At 61.2% G+C, this 20,953-nt stretch overlaps 2 protein-coding genes across 5 annotated transcripts; one reads left to right on the forward strand and one right to left on the reverse strand.

The window, feature by feature from the left end:
* The first annotated feature begins 181 nt into the window (after nt 1-181).
* On the forward strand, nt 182-4,582 carry FASTK (Fas activated serine/threonine kinase). Of its 3 annotated transcripts, none has more exons than XM_033098724.1 (11): nt 182-343; nt 1,125-1,547; nt 2,050-2,229; nt 2,354-2,493; nt 2,960-3,173; nt 3,275-3,434; nt 3,651-3,742; nt 3,826-3,961; nt 4,033-4,147; nt 4,237-4,340; nt 4,534-4,582. In XM_033098724.1, exons 1-11 carry the CDS (start codon nt 262-264, stop codon nt 4,562-4,564), a joined length of 1,677 nt encoding a protein of 558 aa, XP_032954615.1. In that variant the 5' UTR covers nt 182-261; the 3' UTR covers nt 4,565-4,582. The 3 variants fall into 3 exon arrangements, with proteins under 3 accessions (XP_032954615.1, XP_032954616.1, XP_032954617.1); XM_033098726.1 differs by lacking the exon at nt 182-343 and adding an exon at nt 370-818; XM_033098725.1 differs by lacking the exon at nt 4,534-4,582 and having other exon boundaries at nt 183-343; nt 4,237-4,446.
* Nucleotides 4,551-19,229, reverse strand: SLC4A2 (solute carrier family 4 member 2). 2 transcript variants are annotated; one of them, XM_033098712.1, is made up of 23 exons: nt 19,076-19,229; nt 16,697-16,810; nt 14,733-14,898; nt 14,346-14,587; nt 14,146-14,264; nt 12,409-12,641; nt 12,177-12,319; nt 11,077-11,257; nt 9,657-9,792; nt 9,407-9,572; nt 9,190-9,304; nt 8,881-9,065; nt 8,539-8,764; nt 8,205-8,420; nt 7,973-8,121; nt 7,668-7,862; nt 6,785-7,051; nt 6,585-6,674; nt 6,213-6,379; nt 5,575-5,828; nt 5,310-5,479; nt 4,876-5,049; nt 4,551-4,780 (listed from the first exon to the last, which is right to left on the reverse strand). In XM_033098712.1, exons 2-23 carry the CDS (start codon nt 16,745-16,747, stop codon nt 4,700-4,702), a joined length of 3,726 nt encoding a protein of 1,241 aa, XP_032954603.1. In that variant the 5' UTR covers nt 16,748-16,810; nt 19,076-19,229; the 3' UTR covers nt 4,551-4,699. The 2 variants fall into 2 exon arrangements, with proteins under 2 accessions (XP_032954603.1, XP_032954604.1); XM_033098713.1 differs by lacking the exons at nt 16,697-16,810; nt 19,076-19,229 and adding an exon at nt 16,000-16,078.
* Nucleotides 19,230-20,953: the final 1,724 nt, after the last annotated feature.

The raw sequence follows: 20,953 nt of genomic DNA on the forward strand, positions 1-20,953 counted from the left end.
CGCCCTGGCCGGCCCGCCCAGGCCGGACGCGGACCACCCTCACCTTTCCGCAGCAGCTCCGGCACCTGGCCCCTTGGCTCCGCCCCTCCGGCCTCAGGTCCGCCCCCGCGCCCCGCGCGGAGCTTCCCGGAAGCTGAGGGCAGCGCTCGCGGCGCCCCGGCGCGCAGGGCCTGACGGGAGCCACGTCTTGGCTGGCCGAGGACTGGACGGCGATTGGCGTCCGGGGGCTGCCGGGAAGATGGCGGACTCGGTGGCCTGCCGATGAGGAGGCCGCGGGGGGAGCCCGGCTCCCGGGCCCCGAGACCGACTGAGGGAGCGACCTGCGCGGGGCCTGGGGAGTCATGTAGGGGGGCGCCTGCGGGGCGGGCCGCGGGAGGGCGGAGGGAGTTGGTGTTGACGACAGTGACCACGGGCTCCTGGCGTGCCCGGGCTGGGTGGGTGTGGGGACCCCTGACACCGCCGACTCCGCGCTATTGCAAACCTGCGCACTCGGGTTCCACGGGCGCCCTCCGAGGTGGGCGCTGCGTTCTCGTTTCACAGGCGAGGAGGCTTAGAGAGACGAAGCCACTTGACCAAGGTCACGCAACTGGTAAGTGGGAGCGCCCAGCGTGGAACCCAGGACCGTCCGGCTGCGGAGCCCGCGTTCCACCCTCCATACCGCCGCCGCCTCCCGCGGGAGGGGAGGTGGTCGGGAGGGCGTATCGCCGGGGCGAGCTGGGCTCCAGGCTGGGCACGACCACTAACCAGATTCGTGACCTCAGGCTTCACTTAACCCCTTCACCTCTCTGGGTCTTGGCTTCTCCACCTGTGAAATCGAGGTAATGCCAGCCCTGCCTGCCTCCTCATAGGCGTGTAAGAAGGATCAGAGGAGATAATGCATGTGGAATTGCTGTGTGCTATCCCCGCTCTGAGAACACTGAAGGATTATGATTGCTGTTTAGAAGGATGGAAGGAGGCAGGGGCGGGTGGGGAAGAGGACCAGAGCGGTCACAAAGAAGGGTGAACATGAGTCTGGGCTGCTCTGACCCCAGGCCCCTCTGGATGGGGAGTGAGGTGAGGAGTAGGTAGCAGGCTTTTCTCCCTTTTGGAGAAAACCTCACCCCCTTTTCTGGGCCGCCCCTCAGGGTCTCCATCACCTAACTCCATGCTTCGAGTCCTGCTCTCTGCCCAGGCCTCTGCTACTCGGCTGTCTGGCCTGCTGCTGCTCCCGCCAGTACAAACCTGTTGTCTGGGGCCCAGCAAATGGGGGGACCGGCCTCCTGGAGGAGGCCCCCATGCAGGCCCTGTGCAGGGGCTGCAGCGGCTTCTGGAACAGGCGAGGAGCCCTGGGGAGCTGCTGCGCTGGCTGGGCCAGAACCCTACCAAGGTGCGCGCACACCATTACCCTGTGGCACTTCGGCGGCTGGGCCAGCTCCTGGGGTCTCGGCCACAGCCCCCTCCTGTGGAGCAGGCCACACTGCAGGACTTGAGTCAGCTCATCATCCGAAACTGCCCCTCCTTTGACATTCACACCATCCACGTGTGTCTGCACCTTGCAGTCTTACTTGGTGAGGAGGGGATCTGGGGGGTGGGTGTTAACGGAAGAATAGAGACAGAGCAGCGGAGGACCCAAGATCACTGACAGAATTCACCTCTTAGGCCTTGCCAGGAAGGGCACGTACCCCAGCACACTCACTGCTGCTCCCCCATCGCCACAGCAGACATCAGGCGTCAAGCATCATTTGTTGCAGCTTAGCTAGGGAGCTACCCCCCCACCCCGATTCCTTCCACTACAGTGCTCTAGGAGCCACTACAATTTGTCACCATTAACAGGAGATGAGTACTTATTTGCCATCTTTGTATAAGGCCTTTTCCAACCGGCTGTTCTGATCCCTCAGTTCACAAGGTATTGCAGGTTTCTCTAGTGTTTCCATTTACACTGTAGCAAATCTTCCAGCCCAGAAAATGGAGATAAGAGAGACTGGGAATCCACTAAAAACCCAAAGGCCGGAGCAGAGCAGAACAGCTCCCTGTTAGCAGGAACACCTCCTCTAATCCTCTCCCTCTCAGGCTTCCCCTCAGATGGGCCTCTGGTGTGTGCCTTGGAGCGTGAGCGAAGGTTCCGCCTCCCTCCGAAGCCACCTCCCCCTCTGCAGCCTGTCCTTCGTGGTGGGCAAAGGTTGGAAGCTGCTCTGAGCTGCCCTCGTTTCCTGCGGCATCCACAGCAGCACCTCATCCGCAGCCTAGCAGGTGCTGGAGGGGGTTAAAGGCAGGTTGGGGGCAGGAGCTGAGGAGGAGGCAGGTGGTGGTGTCTGGGCTAAGGTGGACACTAGTGGTCTGAGCTGAGGGTCCAACATGATACTCTTCTTCACAGGGGCCAGGCCAGAGGAACTGACTCCCCACGTGATGGTGCTCCTGGCCCAGCACCTGGCCCGGCACCGTTTGCGGGAGCCCCAGCTTCTGGAAGCCATTGCCCACTTCCTAGTGGTCCAGGAAGCCCAGCTCAACAGCAAGGTGGGGTTGCCTCCCACCCTCCCATACTCCTCAGCCACCCAGGCAGGCCCAGCCCCCTGCCCAGCTTGATTGGCTGCTGCGTTCTGCAGCAAACAGCCCATCTAGGTTGTGTCCTCGTGGGGTTCCATCTTTGCTGCACCCTCCTTGGCTTGTCTACGTCCCCAGCACGTGCCTGGTTTTCTGCAGTTCTCCAAGCACTCAGCACTGTCCTGGCTTCATTGATCCCAGCCCTCTAAGCCTTCGGGCCAGGCCCCACAGCGCTGTCTCCTCCGCTTGGTGACTAATTGCATGGGGGGCTCGAGACACTGCTTTATGCTGTGCCGTGAATTTCTGGTTGTCAGGTAGAGGGATTGTTCTGCTTTTGCAGTGATGTTATGAGCTTACAGGCCGAGCCTCCCTGAGGCTCAGCCTGTCAGGTGTTTTGGAGAACTGTTTCGTGCCAGGTGATGGTGCTCTCCTTCCACAGGTGGTACAGAAGTTGGTCCTGCCCTTTGGGCGGCTGAACTACTTGCCCCTGGAACAGCAGTTTATGCCCTGCCTTGAGAGGATCCTGGCTCGGGAAGCAGGGATGGCCCCGCTGGCCACTGTCAACATCTTGATGTCATTGTGCCAGCTGCGGTGTCTACCCTTCCGAGCCCTGCACTTTGTCTTTTCCCCAGGTTTCATCAACCACATCAGTGGTGCGCGCACGGAAAGGCTGGCTGGGACCCTGAGGGCCGGTGGGCTGGGGAGAGCGGGGTGGGGGCCCGCAGCCCAGCAAGCGTGTCCTGCTTGCCTGCAGGCACCCCTCATGCCCTCATTGTGCGGCGCTACCTCTCCCTGCTGGACACGGCCGTGGAGCTGGAGCTCCCAGGATACCGGGGTCCCCGCCTTCCCCGAAGGCAGCAAGTGCCCATCTTCCCCCAGCCACTCATCACCGACCGTGCCCGCTGCAAGTACAGGTGGGGCAGCCTGGGGAGGGGAAAGGACTGGCCTGAAAGCAGCAGAATAGAAAAGCCAGGGGAACTGCAAACTGTCTAGGTTGATGCCCTCTCAGCAGTCTTGAAGGAACAGGCCTTGAGGCAGCAAAGACATTTGCCCAGGACCATGGACCCAGAGGGGTTAGAGCTAGGATGAGACTCCTGAGGCCTTCCTGCTATCTGTTCCTCTCCCCTCAGTCACAAAGATATAGTAGCAGAGGGGCTGCGCCAGCTTCTGGGGGAAGAGAAATACCGCCAGGACCTGACGGTGCCTCCAGGCTACTGCACAGGTGAGCTCCCACTGGGCGGGCAGTGGGCTGGGGACATGGAGCTTTGGCTAAAGACCAGTGGCCCTTTCTTTTCTCTCCTCCAGACTTCCTGCTGTGTGTCAGCAGCTCTGGTTCTGTGCTTCCCGTGAGGACCCAGGACCCCTTCCTCCCATACCCTCCCAGGTCCTGTCCCCAGGGCCAGGCTGCCTCTCAGCCCACTACCCGGGACCCTGCCCAAAGGTAAGGGAAGAGGGCGGGAGAGCCTCCCTGCCTTCCTGGACAGAGAACCTGAGCCGCAGCCCTCTCTCCAGGGTGGTACTGATGCTGCGAGAACGCTGGCATTTCTGCCGGGACGGCAGGGTGCTGCTGGGCTCCCGAGCCCTGCGGGAGCGGCACCTGGGCCTGATGGGCTACCAGCTCCTGCCGGTGAGAGCCTGCCCGCCCTACCCCTCAGGAGACTGCCTCCCCCCCCAACCCCAGGCCCTGTGGGTAACCTGCTGCCCTCTTTCCCGCAGCTACCCTTCGAGGAACTGGAGTCACAGAGAGGCCTGCCCCAGCTCAAGAGCTACCTACGGCAGAAGCTCCAAGCCTTGGGCCTCCGCTGGGGGCCTGAAGGGGGGTGAGGGGACGCACAGGGGGTTCAGGATGGCCCCCCTGTGGGGGGTGGACAATTTGCACTTTGGCTCCCTCTGTTTTGGTTTCTCATTAAAGTCCCTTTCCTTCCACATGGCACATCTCGTTTCTGGGGTGGGGAGTGGGCTGGGCCCCTCCCACCTCTTTTCCATTCATCACCCCACCCCACCCCCATGCAGAGACAGAAGACCAGGAATAGGAGGGGGCTGAAGCACTTTACTGTGGGGGGTAAGAGGACTTTAAATTATTCACTTAAATAAAAATGAGGAGGGAGGGAGGTGGGGCGAGCACCCCCAGTCCGTTCCCTCTGTCCATCAGGCCCTCGGCTGTCTGTCCAGGCAGCAGCTACACAGGCATCGGCATCTCATTATACTCGTCCACACCCTCACGCTCATCGAACACCGGCTCCGCCTCATTAGCGTCCAGCTGCGGGAGAGGATGGAGTCGGGGCTTGAACCCAACTGTGACCTTGGCAGGGACCACAGAGGGGAGGCTGGGGGAGGAAGGGCAGGAGGCCTTACGCATTTCATCTCTCGCTCGGTGAAGATGCGGGTGAGAACCACCATGCGGAGCGGCACTGTGAGAATGAGGATGAAGGGGAAGGCCAGGGAGGCAGCTGTGGACATGACCGCCCAGAGCAGGGCCAGGCAGAGCAGCTGCAGGGCTGTGAACAGGTGCATACGGAGGGTCCGGACCTGGGGGCGGGTGGGGGGGAATGAGAGGTGAGCCCAGGCTTCTCCCCAGCCGCGAAGACCCTGGTCTCCAGAGGGCCATCCGGTTCTGCCCCATCCAGAGGACGGATGATCCTGTTCCCCTCCACACGGGTGGGGCGAGAAGCGCCTTCCAGGGTGCAGACAATGGTGGCTGGTCAAAGTGGGTAGATGGGGGGCTGGAGGGTGGCCCACACAGCCCAGGTGGGGGCAGAGGCACGGGGCCCTGCTGAGCAGGGTCTCACCTTCTTGACATAGGTGACGTCTGGGTGGTGTTTGGGCGGCATGAGCAACAAGTGCAGCCGCTCGTAGAACTGGATCCCGTTAAGGGAAGTAACTCCCATGTACAGGAAAATCCCGAAGAGCACAGCCAGGGGTATCTGCCGGAGCAGGTCCCCGATCACCATGGAGAGGCCTGCGAAGGAGGGGGAGAAGCCGTTGGCCCCAGAGCTTCCCGTCTCCACTGGACCCGATGCCCTCCGGGGTGGGCAGGGCGGGAGGCGGACATACCCACAAGCAGGGCCACCAGCAGGCCCGTCACCCGCTGCTCTTTGACCTCCTGGATCTTGGGCTTATCCCCAGGCGCCACAGCCTTGCTCATGACGGTGAGCGCGTTGGCGTGAGTGACGGAGCGGACGGTGGCGGCAGCCAACCAGGGCAGGCCAAAGAGGGCACAGATGCCGCCCATGGCCACGATGAGCAGCAGGTCCAGGTGGAAGCCAGAGCCCTTCTGCAGCATGCGCTCCTTCTTGGAGATGATCAGCCTGAGTGGGACAGGTGCTCCCTGAGGCCCGGGGAGCAGCTTGGCAGACAACCAGTTCTCCCCAGAGCGCCCAACCGCTAGCCTGTTTTCGGAACCGGGTGGTCCCAGCCCATTCCGTCCGGATGAGTTCCATCATGGAGCTGAGCCTTCTCTGAGCTGCCCTCCCACCCTCCAGGACAGCTCCTGGCCTGAACTGGGCCCATCCCAGCAATTGTCAGCAGGATCTTCTGCCGTCTACAAAATACACCCAGCGGCCAGCCTGCATCCTGGGCTCCTCTCACCCAGTGAATGCAGCTGTGTCCCCCCGCCTGGCCGGGGCTCTGGGCCCTCCAGCCACCAGGTGGTTCCTGTCTGCCCCGCACGCCCATGGGCTGTGATGACTCACGTGGTGATTTGCGTCTCCATGAAGATGAGGATGAAGACCAGGATGGCAGGCAACAGGCTGGCCACCATCATCCACACCGGGAAGGAGCTGTTCTCACCTAGGGGGTTGATGACCCAGCCCCGCTTTTCGGGGGCCGTCACCGAGAATCCACTGGGCACGCTCAGCTTCTGCAGGGCAGAGGGTGGGGCTGGAGGTGGGTGAGCCCTGCAGGGCGAGCCCTGAGCTGCACTGGCAGGGTGGGCACTGGGGTATGTTGTGCAAATGGCCGTGTCTGCCCAGTTAAGAGGCAGCTTGGGTTGGGGGTGGAGAAGAACACCCAGAGAGCCCAGCGCCAGGCAGCACCTCCTCACTGCTGCGGGTGCTCCACCTTACCTGGGTATAGGTGTCCTCGATACTGTAATCCACAAGCACCATGATGAGGATCGCGATGGGCACCCCAAAGTCCCCAATCACCCGCCGTACCTGTGGGCAAGCGCCATGCTCAGAGGCCCCCTGCCCGGCTCCAGCCGTGACGCCAAGTCGCCCCCTCCTGCCCCCAGCTCCTGCTTCCCTCGGGCCTCCAGCCCACACACCCGGCCAGGGAAGAACCGACTGTTCTTGAATTTGCGTAGGAAGAAGGCGATGAAGAAGGTGCCAGCCATGAGGACCAGCGACAGCAGGGCCGTGTTGGGCTGGCCCCGGGGCCTCCCCTGCCCAGACGGCCCAGCCGAGCTCCCATTCCCGGGCCCCAGCGTGGCTCCTGCCCCAGCCCACGTGGTGTTATTGCCGCCGTCTCTCTCGCCATCTGCCTCGGAGCTGTTGGAGACCGAGCAACCATGGAGGGGGTGTTCCTGGAAGATCTGGGGAGAGGACGAAGGACTCCATCAGCTAACTGGCAAGGCTTACAGGCTCAGCTGTATGCTGAGACAGGCGAGGCGGGGATGGCTGGCCTGCCCTCAGGGAGCTTGTCTTACTGATTCAGACAATGACTCAAAGGACCGATGTGAGCATGAGGCAGCCAGGGATGGAGATGCCTCAGGAAGGCGTGTGGGGAGTGTGGCTCCAAGCCAGGACTGGAGGACCAGGCTGTGGGCTGTGGAGGACCATGGGGACACGTCTGCTCCGAGCCTGTCACACACATGGGTCTGATGTGCTGACTGTGACCATGTTTGTCCCCTCGGGGGCCTTTTCCTTTTTACACTTCCTGGAATGTGTGCCACTTTAACAAAAGTGTATTACCTTTGTTATTAAAAATATGTGTTTTTAAGACTGATCTGAAGTCCTAGTGTATGTGGGTGGCCTGACGGGGGTGGAGGAGGCAGGAGGAAGAACCAGCCCGTGCTCTGTGGGCTCCATGGACTGCGGCGAGGGGGGATCTCAGGGCCAGCCTGGCCTCACGAGGGGCAGCACAGCCCCTGGCTCCCTCAGCCCCGAATCCTTGCCCCTCCTGGCCCAGTTCTCGCCGGGCCTGCCCACCTTAATCAGCTTGTAGAAGGTCTCGTAGATGAAGATGAGGGAGATGAGGAAGGCAAAGATCTCCTGGGTGAACCGGGAAACAAAGCGCACCAGGAAACTCCCCTCCAGCGCCACCATGAGCAGGGCCAGCAGCACCAGCCAGAAGCCAATCCACACGCGGCCCACCAGGTACTCCAGATTGTTGCTGCTGCAGAACTGGGGGGTGGGGGGGGACACGTCGGTCAGGTCCAGAGCCCGGGGTGGCTAACTGGGTGGGAGTGTTCCAGGAAGAGGACGGGCAGCCCCAGCAGCCTGTGGACCCTCACCGAGAAGAAGGCCTCCTCGAAAACCAGCAGGGGCCCCGAGAAGCCGATCACCAGCAGCGGCTGGGCACCCAGCAGGCAGAAGACCACGCCCTGGAGCGCCGTGGACATGATCAGCTCCGACACCCCGATCAGGTCCTGCGTCTTCTCTCCTGGGGTGGCAGGAAGCAGCTCAGGAGCTGGCGCCGCCAGGGCCTGCTGAGCTACCCACCCCCAGCGGAAACCCCCCCCTTACCCAGCAGCCCCCCGAAGGTGATGGCAGGAGACAGGGCTGCAAAGTAGATGAAGATGACGGCCGCCAGACACTGGGGGTCCAGCGCATCCCGGAAGTCACTCAGGTAGTGGGGATAGCGGCGCCGCACGTCTCGGATCAGCCCTCCGAAGGGCCGGCCTGTCCGCCGAAGGGGATCGTCTTCCACTGTGTCTATGGCCTCTACCATCTGCAGGAGCGCTGCAACCCAGGCCTCCATCAGGGCGCCCGCCACAGCCCCCGCCCACCCCACGCCCCTCCGCAAACACAGAGACCTCCCCAGCTCGCCGCAGGCAGCCGGGCCTGCACTGGCCCGTACCCTTATCTTGGGCCGACTTGGGCTCCAGCCTGGCCCCAGTGGGCAACAGCCGGCCCTGCTCCTCCCGCTTCTTGAGCATCTGGCGCTGGAAATGCGCGACGGACCGCAGCAGCTCCTCGCCCTGCACTTCCGAGGGCGGCAGCACCACGCTGCAGTCCAGAAAGGCGTTGATGGCGGTCAGCAGGTCCTCCCGCTCGTCTGCCATGTAGGCCGCCTCGTGGAATTGCTGCCAGGGGAGGGCCAGGGCGGGTAAGGTGAGGGCACAGGATGAGGGCCGGGGGCCTGGCGCAGGGCTGGCAGAAGGGCGGGGGCTCTCCCAGGGGGCTGAGGGGCAGACCTGACCTTGTCGGACATGAGGGTGGAGATGGAGCGGCCGATCTCGTGGTAGTCCATGTTAGCGCTGCTCGGGCCCAGCAGCAGGAAGAGAAAGCGCACGGGCACGGGCACCTCCAGCACGGCGTCCAGCTCCACTGCCTCCCGCAGCCGCACGAAGGCCATGGTAGGGCGGGAGAGGAACTCCACGCAGCCTGCGGGCATGGGGCCTCCATGGGCAAGAGCAGGGCGCAGGCCACGTCCTAGCCCGCTGCCCAGGGGCAGCACCAAGGCAGGCTGGCCGCCGGGACCCCCACCCCCCAGACTCGCCCTACATACCCACAAGAACCACTGTCGCCTCGGCATTCTCGGGGATCTTCTCCAGCAGCTTCAGCTCGTGCTTGGACTTGGAGCGAGTGATGCCAGCCGGTGGTGCTGAAGGCGGCAGCTCACGCTGGGGATGCAGGAGAACGGAGCTCAGGCTGGCCTGCTCACCGTCCTGCAGCCGGCGGTGGTGGCCGGGACCAACCCAGGCAGGGCCCCCTTCTCTCCTCACCTCTCTCTCCACTTCCAGCCGGGTCTCGGGAACCGCTCCGATGAGAGGCTCAGTGACATGGGGGTCGCTCTCGGCCCCCTGGCCATGGTGATGCCCCAGCAGGGAGCCCAGGGAGCCGGCCGAGATGTTTCGAGGGAAGGAGAATTCCTTCTCATCACTTGGGTGGCTGGAGGGGCAGAGGGCGGTGAGGTAAGGAGAGTGACAGCCTGGCTAGGGGCAGGGGAACAGTGTGCAGTACATGCGGCCTCACCTGTGCTTTAGCAGCAGGGCCCGCAGCACGTTGGCTCTGTCCTCGGCCTTGATCTGGTCAGAGATAACCATCTGTTCCACCACCTGGTGGGCCACGCCGGGCAGGGTCTGCTGGTCCAGGTCCAAGAGCACGGCCCCTGGAAGATGGACGACATAGGGGGGCCCTCATCCCCAACCAAGAAAGTGCAGGGTAGGGGTGGGGGACGATGGGGCAGTCAGGTCAGGGTGGTTCAGGGGACAGTGAGCTGGGCTTCAGACCCAGGTCTCATTGCCGCTTTGACCTGTTCCTTCCTATGCCCTCTCCCCTCGGGAATGTTGGAGGGCTCAGCGGAGGCCTCAGGAACCCAACCATCAGAGAGGCCACCTGAGCTGGGCCCTGGCAGATGCCACTTCCAGGGAACACGCAGCCTCCACTGAGGGCCCCAGGTTGCCCACTGGGCTGGACCGCTCTTCGCTGTCAGAAAGTTCCTCCTCTCAGTGAGCTGCACTCCAGATACCCCCTCTAGGGCCTGAGATCTCCTTCTGGAGCACGACACAGCCGGTCTGGGGCCTTGTCCACATGGCAGCCTTGAACCATCTGAAGACGTCCCCCTCCAGTGGGCTCCTCAGCTTCCCCACGTCCAGCAGCTGCTCACAAGATACTTTCTAGACCTCTCCCCACGGGTCACTGCTCTGAGCTGCCATTTCATATAGAAGTGAAAGTCCTTTCAAAAGTCACCAGGTCACTCTTCTGTCAAGGTCAACTTTCAGAACACAGAACTAAAGAACAAACAGAAGCAGAGGCCCCTGAGCAGCCAAAACAGCAATGGCACAGCCTGATGAGAAAGCACCTGCGCTGAGCACCTCACCCAAAGCATTCAAGCCTCACTCAGAGCCTACTGACTCCTAGTTTGCAAACAATTCTGACAGCAGGTTTCTTAGTCTTCAGTAGCTTGGGAACAGGCCTCCTGACAGCAACTGGGAGTGATTTCCCCAGTGGGAAGGAGGAAACAAGCAAAGAATAGAAACAATAGACACAGAGCTCGGAAGTCCTGCATCTGTGGTCATTCAGGGAGATTAACAGGCCTACGGGTTCACCATTTCAGAAAGCTTTCCATCAGAACTGTCTAAAACCAGGTTAGCATCCAAAACCTACCAGCTTTAGTTATCTGAAAACGTCACTTAGAGAAGGTGCCAGGTAAGACAGAACAGTGTCAATCCCGCCCGGCAACCACCCCCGGACATCCCAAGGGGCTCCCGAGACACGGCAAGCCGCTGACATCCTGACAGGAGGGTCCCTCCGGGCTCTGGTGACATTGCTGACTATGTTGCTCAAGACAAACGTGGGGGCCATTTGGCCGTTTGGTCCTCTGAGAACGGGCTCGGGTGAAGGGTGTTTCCTGGGGTGAAAACGGATGGGGCAGCAGGGCAGGGCAGATTACCGTGGGCCAGCGTCCGGCGGAGCTCCAGCAGGCTGCGGAAGGAGAGGGAGGCCACATGGGGCTTCCCCCAGCGCTCCGTCTCCTCCTCCACATCCTCTTCAAATTTGATCCAGCGCGCCGTCTCTCTCCATTGAGGCTCCTGGTTTTTGTCCAGCAGCAACTCATTCAGCTCCACAAACACCTTGGGATGAGATGAACGAGCATGGCAGGGTCCCCAGGGACTGCCCTGAGACGAGCAGTGTCAGGATGGGGGCATGTGACTCTGGACCGCACAGGCCACACGGCACAGTCATGGAGTCTGGATGAGTTACTATCCAATCTGAGACTCTCTTTCCCTCATCTGTAAAACGGGAGCGATACCACCCCGATAGGGATTAAAAGTAAAAGCACCCAAAACAACACTGACCACCACACACGACTCACAGTAAGTGCTTGATGAATAGATGTTACACACACACATACACACACACTCGTGTATGATTCCATTTGTATGCATTCAAGAACTGGCACAATTAATTGAGAATGACAGAAGAGCGGCTGCCTCTGAGGGTACTGCCCGGGCGTAGGTGTGAAGGAACTTTCTGGGTACAGGAAATGCTCCATATCTATCTAGCAGGCTTAGCCAGGTGTGCAGTCATTAAGCACTTAGCCCGAGTGCACTTTACTGTACGTCTGTTAAACCTCAATAAAAAGGTTTAGAAACAAAACCACTGGAAGGGTCAGGGTTCAGGACCAGAGCCTTGGAGTCTAAGACGGGCAGCGTCACTCAGTCCCTGTGTGACCTTGGTCAATTACTGCCACTGATTTATGGCTGGTGTCACCTGGGCAGTCATCTTCACAGGTGTGGGAAGCTCCAATGAGCACCGAGATGACTGGATTCCGGAGAAAAAGGGCACGGCTCCACAGAGCCACCTCTAGCCCAAAGCGTCCACAGACGCCTCACTGCCAGCTGCCAGAAAATGGCCATGACACGGAAATCAACCATGTGGAAGATATCACAACCATGGTGGCACCCCTGGGGCTGGAGATCACTGCTGGCCCGAAAGGCAGGGGAGTGGACCGGGGAAGAAAACGGAAGCACGTGAAGCGGAGAACTGTACCTCATGGGGCTTGTGGGGGGCCCGGGGCCGGGCCCGAGGGGTGGGGCCGGGCTCACGCCCCTCCCGGCCACTCTGCGCAGACCCTTTGGCATTCTTCCGGACCAAGTGCCGCCGTACCCCAGGGACGTCCTCAAACCGGTGACCTGGGGAGGTGGGAGAGCAGGGTCAGTGTCCCCCTTTCTCTTAGCCCTGTTCCCACCAGCACTGGGCTCAGCCCCAGCCCCACACTCACTCTTCATGAGGTCGAGATCGGCTGTGGCCAGCGTCTGCGCCTCGCTCTCGTCCGTGGGGACCCGGGGCAGCAGTGCCTGCTCAGCGCCGGTCATGCTTCCAATGCGTCTCCTCTCCTGCAGGTTGTAGCTGCGGTGCCCAGGCTGCGCTTTGGTCAGGGGGCGCCCAGAGGCACCCCCGTCGTCACCTCCTGCTGTGCCACTGGCCACTGCCACCACCTCTTCTACCACGCCTCTGGACAGACAGAGTAGCCATGAGCCACAGACAGCCAGCCCCCTCCCCCTCAGCCAGGAGCCATGCAGGAGGAACCCAGGCAGGGGACCCCACTAGAGACCACCCTCCAAGCTCTCCACTCTAGGTAGTATGGATGTGAACGAGTGAGGGTTCTGGAAACAGACTGCAGCATTTAAATCCGGCTCTCCCCTTTACTGGCTGTGCCACCCCAACAATCACCTAGCCACCTCAGAACAAACTCCTTAGCTACAAAGCAGAGCACAGGCCCCCGTCTGAAGAGGTATCAAATGCCGGCCACTCAGAACAGTGACCGTTCCCTCCTGCCCTCCCAGACACACCCTTAACCATGGACTTAAGAGGGTCACAGGGTCCCACGTTTCTGACCAAATGGAATAAAGTACATGGAAATGGGTCTTTGAGACTGTAGACAGCTCCCTGTGCTCATGAAAGGAAGACAGAAATCCCTGTCCCTCACAGATGTCAACTTCTGCCCTTGCTCCCCAAGTCGGATGTCTCCTTGCTCTCTGCCATTGCCAGTGTGTCCAGGTCCCCTGCACGTCCTTCTCAACTGCTCTCCTAGTATCTAGCGCCTCCCACATCTTCAAGCCCATAACCAGAAGCCCCTACCACCAGGTTTTCTCTGCCTACGCCCACCCTCACTGCGCTCGGTTCTGCTCACATCCTTGCTCACAAATCTGACCCACTGCTGCAAAGCCAGGCTTTCTCTGAGGCACCCCCACCTCTTCCTGGCCATGGGCCTGCCCGCAGCCTGTGCCCACCGTGCAGACCCAGCTGTGGACCCAGCACAACTGGCACAGCCTGTCTCTCCAGCGAACTCGTGCACACCCTGGAGGGGCACTGCGCCCTTCACTTCCCCACAGCCCTTCACGCCTGGCACCCAGAAAACAAGTCAATGACAGATAGTAGTGACCTTGAGACTAGTTCAAAGTGATTTCCTCCAGGCAGCCTTCTCTGGTTAACACCCCCAAACTCCAACCACCCACTGGTACTGATACTGCCTGAACCAGGCCATTTGGCACAGTAACTTGTTCTGGTGCCATTTCATGTGACGACAACCAGGGTGAACTGGCAGCTCCCCCAAAAGCAAGAGGGGGGGTCTATTTCTCTCATGCCCTGAGGGCCTCAAGCGGTGTTTGGAGGTCACCAGATCAAGTGCTTGATGCTGGTCCACCTGAAGCCTTGGGTGAGGGCATGGTGGGGGGTGGGGCGGCAGCTTAGGCTGCACGTCTGCTCCATGCCAGGCTAAACCACTCTTACACCTTAACTCACAGCACCTTTAATCCCTACAACCGCCTCGTGAGAAAGGTTCTATTCTTCTTGGTTTACAGACAGGGAACCAGGCTCAGAGAGGTTGTGACTTGCCCAAATAACTAGTGAGGGGCAGGACTGAGATTTGAACCCCAATCTGATGATTCCAAGGCTCATGCTTCATTTCTGGCATCACTTCATTGACACAGCAATGTCTCCTTTTGGGAACACTTACCCAGTCTGGGCCCCTTTGGTGGCCCGGGGAGCTGCCTCTTGGTGGGGCAGAGGCAGAGGAGGAGAGGGGCTGGTCCTTTCTGCCTTCCGGTCAGTGCTTTCATCCTCCTGGAGAAAGAACTGGAAAAGAGAGCCATGTAGGCAGGCGAGGCCAGGCCAGGGACCCCCCAGAGGTCCCCCAGGAGCCCTCCCCCAGCTCACCTGTACCGAAGAGGGTGTGGAGGCAGGGGATGGCTGGGCAAGTGCCCGGACCCCCTCAGCCTCGCTGGCCTCATCCTCCTCTTCCTCCCCCTCCTCAATGGTAGGGGTCTCCCCAGTGGGGGAGGCTCCAGGGCGCCTTCGAGGCTTCCGTCCTGGGCCCTGGGGTGTCTTGCGGCGGCGGGTGTCCGGAGGCAGGTGGGTGGACAGCGGGTGATGGATGTGGTGGGAGGACTGGCGGTGGTCTGCGGGGAAGAGGGGACCTGGCTGCGGGAAGGCACAGCTTCCGTCCCAGGCCATACTGGGCCTTCCGCAAGGCCCCTAGCCCCTTCCTTGCTGGGGAGTCAAACCTGAGGGCCCCTGCCTCCCCTTTCCTGGTCTCCCCCTCACATTCAAAGTCTTCCTCCCCATAGCTGCGGCCTGGCTCCTCCCCTCCTCGAGACCCAGCCTCGTGCAGGATCTCTTCAAACCGCTCCACGCCCAGAGTGCGGTGAAGTTCATCCTCCTCTTGCTCAGGGAACCCAGGCGCTGCAGCGCTCAAGCTCTCTGCCTCTGGCTGTGAGGAAGAAGGGAAGGGGTAGAGAGAACACACAGGGACTCACCAGGCATTGTGACCCCAAATTAGAAGAGACCCACCCAACCCAGCGCTACAGCTCCAGGACCCCGCAGCAGCCTATCCCTTCAAATGATGAAAATCCTGATGTTCCCCCCTCCCCACCACCACCACCCAGCGGCCGGTCCCCTAGGTTTGGGCTCTCTGGTTCCTGGCGACGCCCATTCGTCAGTTCTAGGGCAGGTGGAAAGGGTCTCCCCTGGGAGTCTCCGCAGAAATCCTGTATCTCCAGCCCCTTGGCAAGGTGTGTGAATTGGGCAATTCACAGGGCTGATAGTGGACACACTCCCTCTGGCTGGAGGCAACTGCTGAGCCTGAAAAAGTAACTTCTGGAGGCGCCCAAGCTAACTGACCTGGACTCAAACTGAAATCCAGCCCCTGGACAGGAATGTGGCTTCACCTTGTCAGGAAAGCCCCCCCCCCCATTCACCACAGCAGCACCCCACTGGGGTCCTTCGGTGGCTCCCTGGCCCCGCCCTTCACCCCACCCCCACTCCCCCCACCTGAGTCATACTGCAGGAGCGGAGCAGCGGGACTGCGGTGGCGCTTTGGAGAGCTCAGCCTAGCTAAGCGGCCGGCTGCCTAGCCGGCCTCCTTGGTCCAGCCCCCCACCCACCCCCTGCCGGTCTCAGCTCCGAGTGCGCCAAATATTTGCTCAAGAGCTTCTGAACCTGAAGGGCATCGAGATCTCAAGGGCGGGGTATGGAGCCCCCTCCGAGGCGGTGCTAGAGCGAGGCTAGAGCGGCTGGAGCAAGGAAGAGCAAGAGGAGGAGGGCTCGGAAGAAGGGCGGGTCTTGGGGAGACACCGAGGTGGAGACAGGAGCAGCTAGGGTGGCAAGGATACTGGATACAAGAAGAGGCAGGGGTCAGGGGGCTGCCTCTCCCCAGCCCATCTCTGAAGCTCTAGCCCAGCTCCCCCCAAGCGCTTGCCCCACTCTCACCAGAATTAGCACGAGGGCCGGCAGAAGGCAGGGGGAGGTGCTGAAGCGAGAGAGCGCGGGGAGCTAGCCGGGGGTGGGGGAGGGGGTCTCGAACCCCTCGCACCTGAGGGCGCAGGAGGAAGTCCATGGCCAGCAGGGGTGAACTTGGGAAGGAGGGGGAGGAGACTGGCCCGCGCCCCTTCCCAGTCACATGCCTGCTGGGCCAAAGTGACCAATAAGGGGCTGATTATGGCACTCCGAGTTAATCATTAGACAGCCCAGGAAAATAGGGAGGGGGCCTTGTGGGGCGGGGGCCACGTGGGGGCCGGGAAGGGCGGGCCTGGGTGGCACGTGGGGGCGGGGGCGGGGCCGGTCACTGCTAGTGAGCTCCGCCCAGGACAAGTGTGCAGACTGCCACTGTCTCTAAAGCCCGGTGGGGGGGTGGGGTGAGGGACTATCAACGGGTTAGAAACCCAGGACCCCTAAAGTTCCTCTCACTTAGGCTACCATCTGGGTCTTCAGGAAACAGCCTCAACTCCCTCCCAGGACTGGAATGCCACACCAATACCCAACCCAGACCCCTAGTCCCAGGCAAGGCCAGGGTAGGGATGGACCAGCCCACCCCTCCTACCCCATCTCCCGCAAGGGAATCCATCACAGGTTCCCCTTGTTCCCGAGCCTCTACACACACACACACACACACACACACACACACACACACACACAAAAGCACGTGCAGACATTTGAAGGGACTCCTCAGCCAGCACACCTGTGGCGTGAGGCGGGCCGGTAGGATGACCCACCAAGCTGGCAATACTTACAGTGCGGAAAGAATCTGCGCCCGAGGCGGGGCGCCGGGGCACACTGCTCATGGCCAAGTCTTAGCCCTTTTCACTGTCGCTGCGGCTTTCAGGGCAACAAGGCGGCGGCATAACCTGGGCCAAGTAGAGGACCGATCACCACATAAGAGTGGGGCCAGGCAGACAGGAGGGCCCCGGCATTTCACAGCCCCCACCCGTCCAGCCCAGAGGACGACAGGACACGGGGGCTTCCGGTGGGCCCGCCACGATGGGTCGTCCGGCTGTGCAGAATCCTCCCAGGCTACGAAGGGCCTTAGAGTGGCCCTTATAGGCAGCGAGATCAAAGAGAAGCGTTATTTATAGGAAGGAAGGAGAAGAACAAAGAGAGAGGTGAGGGCTGGGGCCACTGAAGGAACAAGAGACTAAGGAGGAGTGAGGGGTAGCGAGGAGAAGGTGGGAGAAGCTGAAAAAAGAAATGGGACAAGAAAGAGTCAAGGCCCAGACCTGGAGTGAAAGCAGCAGAGATGGGTGTGTGTGTGGAGGGGGGGTAGGTAGAGGAGGGAGGGAGGGAAAGGGTAGGGTGAGCCAGAAACAGGAACAGTGACCAGTGATGGCATGCGGAGGTGGGCTGAGACCAGGGAGGGGTGAGCTGGGGAGAGTGAGATACCCCATGGACCAGGGACGTGGGGAGGAAGGAAGGGAGAAAGAACTCTGGAGAGAATCCAGAAGGGCAAGCAAGGGAATCCTCGGAGACAGCCACGGCAGGGAGGGGGAGCCTGACTGTGCCCCCTTCCCCAGGAAGGCCAGGCAGGGACCAATGCAGGCTCCCTGGGGGACGGGCAGGAGCCCAACTCCACTCACGCAATGGGAGGGAGGGAGGGAGAGGACAGCAGGCACAGGCCAGGCAGAGCTTTATCGTGGGGGAGGGGCATGTGACAAACTGGAGGAGGGGGGGCACACAAACCCTGAGGTTCTGTCTTGAGGGGCAGTCTGATCCCTCCCCGCTCCTCGAGCCAGGAAAATCTGAGTGGCAGGGCTGATGCCCTCCTGACTGTGACTGTAGGGGTGTCTGGGAAGAGAACGCGGTGTGTATGGTGGGGGAGCAGAAGGGTTGTGGTTAGGGAACCTGACCAGTGCAAATCGGGGCACCCATTCCTAGTGGGGAAAGCTGGGGGAGAGGGGCATCCAAGGCTCGCTGAAGGCAAAAGGACTGAACTCCCCAGTGTGTTTTTGGGAGGTCCTGTAGCGGGACTACCTCGGGGGTAAGATAGGTCAGTGGAGAGTCAAACAATATAGATCTGGGGGGTCAGTCCAGTATGGGGAACCTGAAGCGACACATTCCTGGCAAGCACTCCAACTCAGCTGACGGCTCTCTTCACCTCCCCCAGCAGGCCTTCAGCCAGGGCACGTCTGGTGTGGGGGAGAGGGGCACTGGAGGGAGGGACAGTGGTCTGGGAAGCCTGTGGAGTGTCCTGAGGACCTGCAGGTGCCCCTCTCCCACCTCCAAGCTTTGCCCTCAGTGTGCTCCACCATCCTCCCTCCTCCCTTAAACATCCCCCCGCCCCCTCCCCCGCCACCCTAGAACACAAAGCAGCTTCTGTCCAGAGCATCCGTGCCGATAATCCGGGGTGGGGGCACATTCCGGGGACCAGCCCCGACCGGCCCGGAGGATTAGCATCTTTCCTCTAGCCCAAGGGATTAGCACCGCGGACCCCCACTTGGGCATTAACCTTCCCGCAAGTGAATTCGCACATTCCACAGCAATTCGAAGTGGGGTTGGCGGGGGTGGAAGGCGGAGAGAGGAGGAAAAAGTGGACCCGGGATTTCAAGCAGCACCGCCCCCGACACTCAGCCCCCCAGGAGTCAGGTTCAACTCCCGGGGCTCGTCTTTCCCATCCCCACCCAGCTGCTCCCACTTCTGCCTGACTCCTTGTCCTGACCCACCACCACCCGCCCCTCCCCCGCAGCCTTCTCGGCTCTTCCTCCTAACCCAGAGGTTGGGGGCGAAGGCCCCGGACACCTCCAGGCTGGGCGCCCAGGACAGCCCTGAGATGGAGAGAGTTGGGGGTCGCAGGGGATGGGTGTCATCTGGAGCCCGCCCAGGAGCTGCGAGGGCCGGCGGCGCCTCCCTGAGACTACTACCCGCTCCTGGTGGCAGGGGGCGCGGCACCCTCGCCTTAGGAGACTCTAAGAAGCGGACCCCGGATCCCGCTTCGGACCAGCACTCCGCTCGCCTCCCCATCCTTCCCCCCAAGACCTCGCTTGCCCGCGCCCCAGTCTCCGCCCTTTCCTCCACTTCCACTCCCTCACCGCTCCGAGTCCCGAGTTCCCCCCTCTCCTTCCCCCTCCCTTCCTCCCTCCGCGGCCCTGGCCCTCCCTCGCCGCCACCTCTCGGCTTACCCGCTTGCTCTGGACTTCGTGCCCTGGGGGTCTCGGGGTCTCTCCCCCTTCTCCGGCGCCCTCGCGCGCTCCCGACGACTCCCCCTTGCCCACCTCGGAACGCGCCCCCGCCGCTCCCAACTTCTCCCAACTCAACTTTCCCCCGCGCCGTGGGCAGGCCAGCCCCCTGCGTGCGCGCCCCCCTGCGCACCGTGCGCGGCCCCGCGTAGCGGGTGGGGAGGCCGGGAGCAGCCGCGAAGACCCGGCGGCGGAAGCGCGCTTCCAGGCACCGCCAGGCACTGGAGCCCGCGGTCTGGGAGGCTGCCCTCGCTGTCCCACGGCCGGGCCCCGCGAAGCCCCCGCCCCGGGCTTCCCCACACGGGGCTCGGGCGCCCCGGAGACGCCGTTTCTTAGCCCCACTAGGTACCTCTAGGCGGAAAGGAGTCCGCCTCACGCTGGGTAACCCAGGCAGGAAAAACCGAGGCACAAAGATGATCAGGAAATTCGGAGCGGAGGAAGTTGAAATATAAATACATCGGGATCAGAATTCTCTCGTGCCTGCCGTCCCCTTCCTCTCCCCCACCCCCCAGTAATCCACGCTGCCTCCTAGAAAGCCCCTGTCTTTGCTTGGAGGACAGGGCGCGGCGGGGGGTGGGGGCGCAGAGAAGGGTGATGCGGGCAGGAGGTTGGATGCCCTTTAACCTGAGCTGACCTAGACTTTCCGAATGTGGGACAACTTCTGCCTCCGAGAGATTCCCTGCCGTCACCTCCCTCCTCGAACTTGATTCATAATTATCACCTGCCATTTAAAAACCTGTCTACTTTTGGTTTTCTCAACTAAATTATAAATTCTTCCAGATAAGAAATATACTTTTCGCTTCTTTCCTGCCATTGGGTGAAGCACAGCATAATGTATGCAGAAAACGTTCAGCTATAAACGAGTTAATTAACAAGTGTTTAGCACCAACTCTGGTTCCTGCGCTGAGGAGTGCTGTTGGGGGCTGTTTTCGTCCAGTTCACAGCCCTCAAAAATGCAATCATGAGAAAATTAGAGAGCCGTGCAAGAAAATCTATAATCAACTCCTTAAGGGATGAGGTCAAGACTGTTGCAAGTATAGCCATCCGTCTGTGTTTCTGTCTGTTGAGGGCGGTAACCAACCTGCCAGCCCTCTGCCACACCCTGGCTGACTCCCGTGGGCCCGGGTTCTGGCGACTAGTATGGGGATGGGGGTGGGGGCAACGATTCCCAGTGCTCCAGCCAGTTTGCCTCGCGATGTCAGAATACAGCGACTGGAGTGAGGTGGGCTCCAAGCCGACAAACAGGGTCCAGAGAAAATAATGGTCTCTGTCGTCTGTTTCAAATGGGGCACACCTGCCTCTCTCCCGTCCCTATGGTCAGCTGGTTCTGTAAAGTCATCAGAAAGATACGGCTCGGAGCCATTCCCCCAATCAACCCCAGGGTCACCAGATGGCCTGGAGTGAAGTGGAAACCCGTGCTGAGATTGTCAGGAGGTCGTTGGGACCTCAACACCATCATCAACCGGGTCAGAGCCGGGCCACAAGAGCCCCAGATGTATGCCGTCAAATCCCAAACCCCAGAGAGCGCCCCACCCCTACCCCTGCTGCATTCTAGAACATGCAGTCCCGAAGAGGCCCTTTATAAAATAAAGTGATTACAGAAAGAAAGAGTAAGTGGGAGGCACGCTGGGAGCCGCGGCGTTTCGACGGGGCGTCGGGAAAGCGGACACGTGATGCTTCCTGGGACTTGAAGTCCAGGGTGTGCCTCCGCGATCGAACCTGAGACCCGGGAGACGTGCGCTGCAGAGAGTCTAAGCGCAGCTTGCTGGGGGTTGTAGTTTTGTTGTCTAAAGCCCCCGGCATTACTGGGAAACCTGGTAG

This window comes from Rhinolophus ferrumequinum, chromosome 26, assembly GCF_004115265.2.
Source record: "Rhinolophus ferrumequinum isolate MPI-CBG mRhiFer1 chromosome 26, mRhiFer1_v1.p, whole genome shotgun sequence".
In the NCBI taxonomy this organism is placed as follows: Eukaryota; Metazoa; Chordata; class Mammalia; order Chiroptera; family Rhinolophidae; genus Rhinolophus; species Rhinolophus ferrumequinum.